Raw genomic sequence first — 11,036 nt, 5'->3', positions numbered from 1 at the left:
TCCATGTCTGTTCCGCAAAAACTGATATAAAATATATCATTATGTTAAGTATAGTGCAAAGACCACCTATTTACATTTTAAAAAGATATTTCTTGTTAGTATATTACTATTAACAAGTATGATCAAATTGTCACCTTTCATTCATGTACATTAAGGTGCATGATATCATTTGAGCAGTTTACCATGTTGTTTAATCGCTCACTCGACCAAATCACGTGGCGATTAATATCAAACTGGTTTGAAAATATTGCAGCATCTGTGACTGAGCATCGGCTCAGATCACGTCACCATTTTTGACGAGCATCAGCGACCGCAACGAGCACCGATTTGGGGTTTTTGTCGCAGACCTTGGAAATCTGTCTCAAACAGCAAAATCTAGCCAAAAGTCGTGTGTTGTGAGATTGCCTTAAAGGAGAACTCCGGTCAATTTTAACATTGAGCTCATTATTTTGTAAATTTGGAGTGCTGATAATGTTAATTCAGCCAGCGCACATACCTGTATTTTCTTCCTGTTTTCGGTCGAAGTCCACAGTAGTCGATTGTCGAGTTCACCTGCATAGGTTATAAAGCGCGTGAACTCGACAATCGACTACTTCGGACTTCGCCCGAAAACAGGAAGAAAATACAGGTATGTGCGCTGGCTGAATTAACATCATTTTTATCCATTTCTTTCACATCTACTGCAGTCAGATTCACTCGTGTTCACTCTGAAGGAATCACTCACATGGCTGGGCACTTGTAATGACACATCAAGGATGTTAAGAGGCTAAAAGCAGGTTTAAAACTTGCCCCATTGAAGTCAACAGGGTGCAAATTTTAAAAAGAGGATAACACGGTGTAGGCAACACCGATTTTTGTCGTTGTTCTCTGTACTGACAGCACTCCAAATTTACAAAAAAATTAGCTCAATGTTAAAATTGACCGGAGTTCTCCTTTAAGAGAGACATACAAAATGTGCAGAGCGGTGAATCCCCAGGACAAGGACTGAAAACCACTGAGCTAGACGACTGGGTGACTTGTTTGGGTCAGATATGGACAAACCCCACTGTTGGGTTTAAAAATGTAATAAAAAAAATTGCAACCAACAATTGGGTTTGGGGTTTGTCCATATTTGACCCAAACATGGGTTGAAACAACCAAGCATTTTTAGAGTGTATGTAGTGGTTAGTACCAACCAAAAGTGGTGCGAGGAAGAACAACCGTTGGACCAGCATCGTTGAATAGGTTCTGGGCGCCCGGGGTTCACTGATGCACATGAGGAGCAAAGGTTAGCTCATCTGGTCCGATCACACAGGAGAGTTCAGATTGCTGAAAAACGTAATGCCGCCCATGATAGAAAGGTGTCACAACACACAGCACATCACAGTTTGCTGCACATGTGGATGTGTAGCCTCAGACTGGTCAGTGCCCATGATGACCCCTGACCCCTAAAATGGGCATGTGAGCGTCAGAACTGGATCATAGAGCAATTGAAGAAGGTTGCCTGGTCTGATGAATCACATTTTCTTGTAAGGGTACCTGTATCCCTGGGGGTGTACACAAACAAAACGCTGATCTTTACTGTTCATTTAATTCTACCCCATCTTAAAATAGCATTAAAACCAAGCATGCATTCCTAATTCAGAATTCATCCTCTTGTCTTAAAACAGGAAAATGGTAATGCCGTAAAAGTTCAAATACATTACATCCAATCAAATTATTCTTCTTCTTTTGCAGTCAAAACTGACTGCATTCCCACAAGCAGCATTGCGTGCCGAGTCTGCTGCCTCACGCTACATTACTGCCTTTCTCGGCAATGTACCATTGTAATATGTACCTTTTATGTAACTGCATGTAAAAAATGCATATAGGCCTATACATTTGTATTCATAGACACCGTTCAAAAGTTTGGGGTTGGTAAGATTGTTCAATGTTTGTCTCTTATATGCTCACTAAGGCTGCATTTGACAGTAATATTGTGATATATAACTAATTATTTCAAAATTTTACAAAAAAACTTTTCAGTTTAATATATTGAATAATGTCATTTATTCAATTTTCAGCATCATTTACTCCAGTCTTCAGTGTCACATGATCCTTCAGAAATCATTCTAATATGTGACCCTGGACCACAGTCACATGGGTCAGTTCTTTGAAATTGAGTTGTATCATCTGAAAACTGAATAAATAGGCTTTCCATTGATGTATGGTTTGTTAGGATAGGACAATATTTGGCCGAGATAAAAATGTGGAATCTGAGGGTGCAAAAAAATTTAAACATTGAGAAAATGGCCTTTAAAGTTCTACATTTATGTTCGCGATTGTGCTGCATTCACTCACAAAAATAATTGTTTTATAAATTTACGGTTGGAAATGTACAAAATATCTTCATGGAACATGATCTTTACTTAATATCCTAATGATTTTTGGCATAAAATAAAAATCGATAATTTTGACCCATACAATGTATTGTTGGCTATTGCCAAAAATATACATGTGCGACTTGTGACTGGTTTTGTGATCCAGGGTCACAGATGATGATTTGCTGCTAAAGAAACACTTATTATTATTATTATCATCCATGTTGAAATCAATTGTGCCACTTAAAATGTTTATGGATAGCATGAGAATCTTTTTTTTTTCAGGATTCTTTGATGAACAGAAAGTAAAAAAAAAAAAAAAAAAAAACCAGAATTAACTTAAAATAGAAATCTTTTATAACATTATAAATGCCCTTAATGTCCCTTTAGATCAATGCATGCATCCTTGCTGAATAAAAGTAATAAAAACTTACCGACCACAAACTTTTGAACAGTACACACTGAATACATTTACAGCTCATCATATTTGATACAAAGACTTTTGTCCAGTTGTTGCTGTCTACACCAGAATCTTTTTGAAATTACTACATGAATATCTTACTGTTTCAAATAGTTCATAGAAATGAAGGGCTGTTTGTGTCTGTCTTTGTGTGTACAGCATAAATAAAAGGCATATCATCCCTCAGAAGTTACACATATTACTAAACAGCCTTTAAACACACTCAAACAGAGCACAAATCTGTGTCAAACACAGATCAGATGACTTACAACAGCCTAACACATGTATGGCATCTCTAATTAGACAGAAGGGCCCACATTTAATGGCCAAACGCTTCAGTTTCTGGAGCTCACGAGACGTGGGCTTTGCTAATCAATGCTGTGGCTCCACTTCCCATCTGAGCGCACTATAAAACTCAAGCACGTCTCTGTCTGTTCATCGCCAGGACGCACAGACCTCTGAGAAATCTTCACCATGCAAACAAGAACGTTGCTTCTGGCTCTCACCCTGACCCTGGGGTTCACTCTGATGGCAACTGGAGAACCGCTCCACGCTCAGTGCAGAATCATATGGTAAGATGCCGCTTGACTGGAGAATTTTATTTTATTGAAATTTTTCTTTGTGCACACATATTGGAAAGATTGTTTCAGCTGCTGTCAGTGCATTTGCACTCGTAGAGGTGTAATAAAAAGTAAGTGGGTCATTCCTTGTCAGTCACATGGTAAAGGCCCGTTCACACAAAGAGTGATGACAAAAACAATAACTAGACCTTATTCACAGCAGCGCCATCTTTGATTTTTAACGGGAATGAAAGCGAGGCTACATGTTGTTGTACTGGTATTTAATGTGTTTTTGACGGAATTTCAGTAGACGAAAAAAAAAAACAGGTAATATGAGCCTGTGGAAAATGATAAATAATCTAGGAGCTTTATACAGCTTTATATAGCTTTACAGCTGATGCCATTGAAAACATGGTAAGTCTGTCTATCCCTCTCAGCCTCGCTTTCATACCTGTCACGGCGCTGCTCTGAATAAGGTCTATATTAGCATCCACACCTGCAGACAAAACGTTCTGTTTATTCAAGTGTGCGAGCAGTTTTGTCGTCGGTCACTTTAAATGCTCGAGCTCTTTCAAGTCTGGTGGATTCTGATTGGCTCTCAATATTTTTACTGTTCCAATGTCTGGGAATATCGCTCTGATAGTCATTCCAACGATATCGTTTCTCTGTGCTATTTTCGTTATTGTTGTAGTGTGGACTCTTTTAGAACTATGTCTTTATCATTACCGTCCGTAGTGTGATCGGGCTTTAAGATTGTATGTGTGGTTATCAGTATCAAGCCCAATTTATATTTCTGCGTCGAACTCACGCCGTATAAATAGTCTAACACTTAATAAATGTAACATCAGTATAACTTAATGTACAATACTATCACGATAGGTATATCTATTGTTGACTAAAAATAGTTTTGCTTACTGAAATAAAATAAAATATAAATATTAGATGGAAATCTAAGTTTAAGATGAAGTTTCAAATGTCTCAAACTATATATATATATATATGATAACACTACTTCAGTGTCCTTGTTACACTTTACATATTCTTAGTATAGTAATAACACTAAATTATGCAGAATTACAACTAACCCTAAACCAAAGCACATTCTTAACTCTAACCCTATAGTACACGCTTTTGATTCATATAACTTAATACTTAATTTTAAAATTAATTAATATTACTCAGTACTTAATTGTATACCTACACTGTAACAAGGACAAACATTTTGACTAAATTTGACAACAAAATTACTAAAACAAACTAAAAATGAAAATATAAAAATAAAAGCTCATTAAAAAATACTATTCGACATATTAGTAAGAATTTTGGAGGGGAAAAAACTTTAATGTTAAGTATACACAGAGGCTTGTTATTACGAGGCAAATTTTACACTACTGTTGTATTTCAATCATGTTGTTCTGTATTTAATTGTTTTACTTTGGAGTCTAAAGTACTTCATAATTTGAGAATGTTGTTTTTAGCTATATACTGACTAACAATAGCATATATAGATATATTTTATATAGTGACCTTAAAAAGTATTTGGACACTTATGCTTCAGAATGAATGAACGTCACAAAATATCTAAAAAAAATGTATGCACAATTTTTCAAGCAAAATATTTCACAAGAAAAAAGGGGGCTTAAATGATAAAATAATAGATGTTGTTTAAAATGAAGTTGAGTAAAAGTCTGAGAAAGTTACAGCATTTTTCTGCAGATTCCAGTTAATTTTACATTGTTGATGATATTTGAAAAAAAAAAAAAAAAAGGTTTAATTACACTCTTACTAAGACAAATCAACAATCTTATGATTGAGCTGCATAAAAACCAAGACAAATGGTAAACTTATGTCTAGCATCACAAGGCTTTGATCTTTTATCTCTATCATCCATGCACATTTTTCACAGTGACTGACCCTCCACATACTGTACACTTTCATAAAGATCATTTGATATGCATGATGCAAGTATGTCTGAATTCTGTCCTTTTAGTCACGCACCAGATCCACAATCCAATTTACAAATTCACGCCACCTAGAACCACATGACATTGCATTGAAAGCTCTCTGATTATTCGCCAGGCTCTTCGGGATCCCGTGCCAGGACGTTTTTGTGAGTCTGGTGAACCAGATCAAGGAGTGGAGGGGCATGTCTGGCTGTATGACTGTTGGACAGAGATGCCTGTACGAAGTAAGTGCAACTGTTTGCTATATTTAATCCTACGTATTAAACTTGTATTGACAGGTTGAGTATGCAAAAGTTTTAGGCATGCAAGTGTTTTCACAAAAACATCCATTTGTTTTTGGTCTTTTTGCCATTTATTGTAATAATCCATTTGAGATTTGTGTATGCACAAGGAGTCTGACAACAGTATATTTACAAATCTAGTGAACTGTTGTCTTCTTCAGCTGGTTTCTGCCACACCTTTCCACATCGTAGCCAAACACACCTCCAGACAGTGGACCAGCAAGCAGGATCTGACCTTTCACCTAGTGGCAACCGAAGAATCTGTCTGTAGAGTGACGGTAAAATGCCCTGCTTCCAATGTTTCATTTCAGAACATCAAGAACAAATGGGAGATAGTGGGGTTAATAACAATAAATATGTATTGCTAGACTTGTCTGGTCACGCAAGAACTCGACATTCCCAATGATATTTATGATGTTTGGCTTTCTATATAACCTAAAATCTTGATGTCTGCTATTTTCTCTCTTTTGAAAACTGCTGAAGCACGAAGTAGCTAACTATTCCTTCTCAGGGATTTTCATACTTTTGGCTTCCCTTTTTTTTTTCTCCTTTTTGCCACTGCCACAGGGATATGCCATCTCAAAAGCGTGGGCCAGGCTGGAAGACAACGGCACAACCTACTGCACCCTCTACAACCTCGTGGAGGGTGAGACTGAGACTTCATGCTATGATGGCTTTGATAAATATAGCTTTTTCTTGTGTAGTCATGCAGTGTTTTGTGTGCATTTGCAGGCAGCGGGCTGGTGGATGCTGAGGGCTATAAGATGTACACCAATGAATGGATCTGTCTGGAGTACTCGACCGCCAACTGCACCATCTACTGATGAGATCTGTCAGTCTTTGATATGATTTAATACACTGACAAAGACCACGGAACATTAATGAATTGCTCTTTATTCTCCAAGTGAAGCTTTTAGTATTTCTCCAATCACTCATATACTGTTCTATAGCTATTTGTTGTTACTAATGCTTGACATGATCAGCAAAATGCATTACTGTTTTATCGTTTCTTTTTTCAATTATTGTTACTTCTGTTGTCTTGCACCTGAGCCCAATTAGGGTGTGTGGGATGTGCACACAAAACTGCACATAAACAATAAAAAGAGTTGTTGAATTGCACCATTTTTAAAGTATTGTTTTTGTTCCAAATTTCTCCATTGTCATTGTAAAAAATATCCAATACCATACTTCCAGTGTAGGAGGGAGGTTTATAAGGGACTTGCAGGTTGGATTTTGATTTGTAAACAACCACCAAGTTACCACCCAAAATTAGCTTAGCAACCACAGAGCAACACCCTGGCAACCACAAAGAACACTTTAGCATCATGGTGGCAAGTTTGTTTCTTCAGTAAATGTAATGTAAATGCGATCTGAGAAATACATAGAAACCAAATTATGATCAAATAAGACAGACCTAATAAACAAACAAAAATATATAAAATAAAACAAAAATAAAATCTGTTATCTGAAACAAAACTGTTTATTTGCTGTCCAGAGCTGAATGGCATTTGATTCACAACAGCATATCTTACTGTATAAAATGACACACGATTAAATGCTCTGAAAAGACATATACACACTGATCTATATCGAATTATATAGTCATTATATAGATCAGTGCATATACACAAAGAACAAAACCATAGTTATAACTTGACCATACTAACAATTTGAATACTATAGCACTATAGCTGACAACATTAATAGGATTTCTAGGAGCTTCTCTGGACTTTTCTCACTGTGATGGACGTCGTTGCTCTTTGTTGAAAAGGAATGAAACTTTCGATCTGAAAGGACAGAGAGCATTATAGAACTTCATTGAGGCCTAATTTGATGTTTAATAGCCTATTCATATCAGTGCAAACACTTAAACAATGAAAAGTTATACAGTACAAATAAGAAATATTCAATTTAATATAATGAGCCATTCAAAAGTAAATATTAATAACCATTGTATTTGTGATATTTAGCTGATGTAGGCTATAAAGTCAGTTATCTTCTAAATGCCCAGGAGATGTGCCTAATTAATGTCTTTTTGTGAAATGTTTTGTTTTAAAATGTGCTATCTTTCTTTCACGGTTTGATGTTTGGTTGACCCACCAGCGGAAAGGGGCGTTTCATTCCTGCCCATGTAGAGATCAAATATTCAAGCTGTTAAATCCATTTTGGATTTGTTGCGTTTCCATTTGGCAAATTAACAAAGTGTGATGAAAACAAAAATAAATATAGCTGCAAGCAGCAATTATCGGGGCCAAGCGCAAGCAGACGACAAGACATGCCAACATGGCTGGGAGTGTCAGACCAACTGCAGCAAGGAGCAATTAAAGACATTTAAAGATGAATTTAGGCAAAATGGCTGAAAAAATCACATACAGTAACTAAAAATATGCCTTAATGGTTTAGCACTTTCAACCTGTAGGTGGCGTGGTTATGAAATCGATGTGATGTGGTCAGAGTGAAGTGACAATGACACATACAAAGTTTGGTGTCAATATGTCAAGGCATTGCAGATATAAAGCCTGAATAGTCATTTTGGCATCATGCCTCAACTTTGCTGCTGTGGTATACGAAAACGGTTTCGTCGCAATCCATAACTTTTACTCGGCACAGTCTGGAGATGATACGATTCGATTTTGGTGAAAATCGGATGAACGGTCTAGGAGAGGTTCTAAAAAGTAGGTTTTAAAGTAAATAAAGATGGCGGACAGGAAGTTTGGCTGACTATGGAAAAATTGATATCTATGTTTTTGGCATAACCCAAGGAATCTATTAAGACCAGTGTCATTACAATACGCAAATTTATTCAAAAGCTATTAGCATTTTTTTAAATTTCGTTATAAATGTTTTACCGCAAGGTTTTTAAGTACCTTCAAGGCATGATGCCAATGACTCATACCGAGTTTCGTAATGATACGCTAATGCGTTCATAAAGTATAACATTTTATATCACAATACTGTATTGAAGTCAATGGCAATTTCATGTTTTGCTCTATATAGCGCCAACAAGAGGTACAATCCCACAATTTTTTTTTGTGTCCTCAGAGTGAGCCCATACATATTTGTGTCAAATTTGGTGAAAATATCTCATTTCGTTTTGAAGTTATAGACATTTATATGTATAAACATATAAAAAATTACCCACACCTGACTTTGTTTGCATTTTTATGCCACTTAACTATTAATATAGCCTTACGTCTGTTTTCACAAGCGCTACGTAAAATTAGTTTGTGCGGTATTCGAGAATGGTTTGACGAATCAACATGAATTCCATCAACATGAGCAACGGCCTGGGAGGAGTTTGAAAAAGTAGGTTTTTCGGATAATTCAAAATGGCAGACAAATTTTCATGACGGAAAATGACGTCGCAGGGTGCAATCGAATCGTCTTGAGCTAAGGAATCAAATGAAGAAAGAATTTTGTTTCATTATGATTCAAAAGTTATTAGCATAAACATGTGTGCAACTTTAGACAGTTGGTGGCGCTAGAGGGATTGAGTTGGAGACTACAAATTTGCTATGGTGACTGTTCAGACTGTCCTCTATCAGTGTGCCAAATTTCATAACTTTCTCGTAAGCGGTTCTATGGGCTGTCCCAGAGCGGAAGAAGAAGAAGAAATGGAAGAATAATAATAAGATCGCCAACAGATACAATAGGTGCCTCCGCACGTTCGGTGCTTGGCCCCTAAAAATACCAAAAAATTACGAGATTAGTTTAACAAATTATTACGAATCCGAAAGCAAGTCATTTCAATAGATCAGAATCAAGTTGGTCACAAGAATACGCCGAGTTGACCAACAGAAAGCTGCTAGGGTTGAAAGTGCTTCATAACTTCATACATATCATACTTCACACACTTTTCTTTCCCTGTCAGTTTTCACTAATGTGGCCTCACCTTTAAAGTCACCATGAAATCAAAATGGACACTTCCATGTTTTATGGAATATAGAGGGTATGTATTGACGTCACTTTCCCGCCGGAATACGCCCCCCTCAGCCGGACTGAGTGGCAAAAGGGCTAAAAAAAATTCTTGTTGGAGAACCCGTTTCAATAGGATATACGTCACGATAGGGAAAAAAAGAATTGCAACTGCCACTTTATGTGTGAAAATAATTCTGGGCAACTGACTGTAATACTTTATATTCTATAGCAGGGTTCACCAATCTCGGTCCTGGAGGGCCGCTGTCCTGCAGAGTTTAGCTCCAACCCCAATTAAACACACCTGAACCAGCTAATCAAGGTCTCACTAGGCATACTAGAAACTTTAAAACAGGTGTGTTGGAGCTGGTTGGAGCTAAACTCTGCAGGACAGCGGCCCTCCAGGACCGAGATTGGTGAACCCTGTTCTATAGGATATACTTTTATAAAGGTGACGAGAATAAAGAATTACCTGACGGACAAGGAGCAGCATCTCAGGTGAATAAGGGTTACTGGACAGATCCACCACAGATTTGACAGCTACCCTCAAACCAGTAATTATTGAAGGGCCTATATACAGTATGAGAAAATATATTACAAATGTAACGAATCTCCAAATTGCAATAAAGCAATATTTCACCCCCAAAAAATTAAAGTTCCATCATAATTCACTCACTTTAATGTCATTCCAAATCTGTATGACTTTGTTTCAAAGTCAGTCTACTGTTGTTTTGGAACTCATGGACATTTTTAAACAGTTTATCATTTTTCTTCTTTTCTTTTGTGTTCCAAAGTGAGTAATGACAGACTTTTTTTTCTGGTTGAACTATCCCTTTAAACTAAAGTTCACTACTAACAAGTTTATGTGAAATCCACAGCTGAGTCAACTGACACAATGTAGTCTGATTAAAATTGATTTGTTATATTAAACAAACAAGGCTAGCAAAATATGGAACTATACCAGGCTGCGGTGTTGATGGCTCAGAAGTCATTGTCGAGCTTTCTGATGTTTCTGATGTCAATTCTGTGGTTGTAGGAGCACCTGTGAGTTCCATTAAACACACAATCACCATTATTAATCAAACAGAACAGGTTTTTTGAGTGAATATATAAATGAAAAGGGCAATATTTCATATTTATCATAAAACATTCTTTCGTGAACTGAATCAGTAAGCCTGTTGAAAGGGTAATGACCTGAATGTCTTCAGTATTTTTGTCATTTTGAGAAGCTGTAAGAGTTTGATCAGTCACTTACCAGTAGAGCTGGATTCTCCCACAGAAAAACACAGAAATCCAACAAACAAGATGAAGTGGAACATTTTCTCCTTGGTTCTGCAAATGATCCTTTTGGAGGAGCGTGTATGGATACGGTCAGTGGCTCTTCAGGTTTTAAGGCTGTATGAGGGCGTTGATTGAAGTGTCAGTCTCATGGGTTTCTATCAATAGAGAGACTGGACACACCCCAGCGTTCCCAAAACAAACACAATGGGCCGTAGAAGGAAGTTATTCGTTCTTTT

General features: G+C 37.0%; 2 protein-coding genes across 3 annotated transcripts; one reads left to right on the top strand and one right to left on the bottom strand.

The window, feature by feature from the left end:
• The first annotated feature begins 3,050 nt into the window (after positions 1–3,050).
• On the top strand, positions 3,051–6,728 carry LOC307161351 (uncharacterized protein). 2 transcript variants are annotated; one of them, XM_079875999.1, is made up of 5 exons: positions 3,051–3,371; positions 5,439–5,547; positions 5,766–5,882; positions 6,172–6,250; positions 6,337–6,728. In XM_079875999.1, exons 1-5 carry the CDS (start codon positions 3,274–3,276, stop codon positions 6,426–6,428), a joined length of 495 nt encoding a protein of 164 aa, XP_079732125.1. In that variant the 5' UTR covers positions 3,051–3,273; the 3' UTR covers positions 6,429–6,728. The 2 variants fall into 2 exon arrangements, with proteins under 2 accessions (XP_079732125.1, XP_079732126.1); XM_079876000.1 differs by lacking the exon at positions 3,051–3,371 and adding an exon at positions 3,606–3,624 and having other exon boundaries at positions 6,337–6,722.
• LOC307161352 (uncharacterized protein) lies at positions 6,603–10,917 on the bottom strand. The gene is made up of 4 exons (XM_079876001.1): positions 10,775–10,917; positions 10,481–10,561; positions 9,992–10,089; positions 6,603–7,391 (listed from the first exon to the last, which is right to left on the bottom strand). The coding sequence occupies exons 1-4, from the start codon at positions 10,836–10,838 to the stop codon at positions 7,317–7,319; spliced, it is 318 nt and encodes a 105-aa protein (XP_079732127.1). The 5' UTR covers positions 10,839–10,917; the 3' UTR covers positions 6,603–7,316.
• Positions 10,918–11,036: the final 119 nt, after the last annotated feature.

This window comes from Squalius cephalus, assembly GCF_949319135.1.
Source record: "Squalius cephalus genome assembly, chromosome: 7".
In the NCBI taxonomy this organism is placed as follows: Eukaryota; Metazoa; Chordata; class Actinopteri; order Cypriniformes; family Leuciscidae; genus Squalius; species Squalius cephalus.
The sequence above is the reverse complement of the archived record's forward strand: the minus strand, read 5'-3'. Positions and strand labels throughout refer to the sequence as shown.

What these genes read in the sequence shown, in the direction of transcription:
- LOC307161351 (XM_079875999.1), top strand. Translation starts at nt 3,274, where the DNA reads ATGCAAACAAGAACGTTGCTTCTGGCTCTCACCCTGACCCTGGGGTTC. An exon ending in AATCTGTCTGTAGAGTGACG is followed by an intron (nt 5,883 to 6,171) that starts GTAAAATGCCCT and finishes CCACTGCCACAG; the next exon opens with GGATATGCCATCTCAAAAGC. An exon ending in CCTCTACAACCTCGTGGAGG is followed by an intron (nt 6,251 to 6,336) that starts GTGAGACTGAGA and finishes GTGCATTTGCAG; the next exon opens with GCAGCGGGCTGGTGGATGCT.
- LOC307161352 (XM_079876001.1), bottom strand. Translation starts at nt 10,838, where the DNA reads ATGTTCCACTTCATCTTGTTTGTTGGATTTCTGTGTTTTTCTGTGGGA. An exon ending in GCCATCAACACCGCAGCCTG is followed by an intron (nt 10,090 to 10,480) that starts GTATAGTTCCAT and finishes TACTGTATATAG; the next exon opens with GCCCTTCAATAATTACTGGT. An exon ending in TGCTGCTCCTTGTCCGTCAG is followed by an intron (nt 7,392 to 9,991) that starts GTAATTCTTTAT and finishes CTGTCCTTTCAG; the next exon opens with ATCGAAAGTTTCATTCCTTT.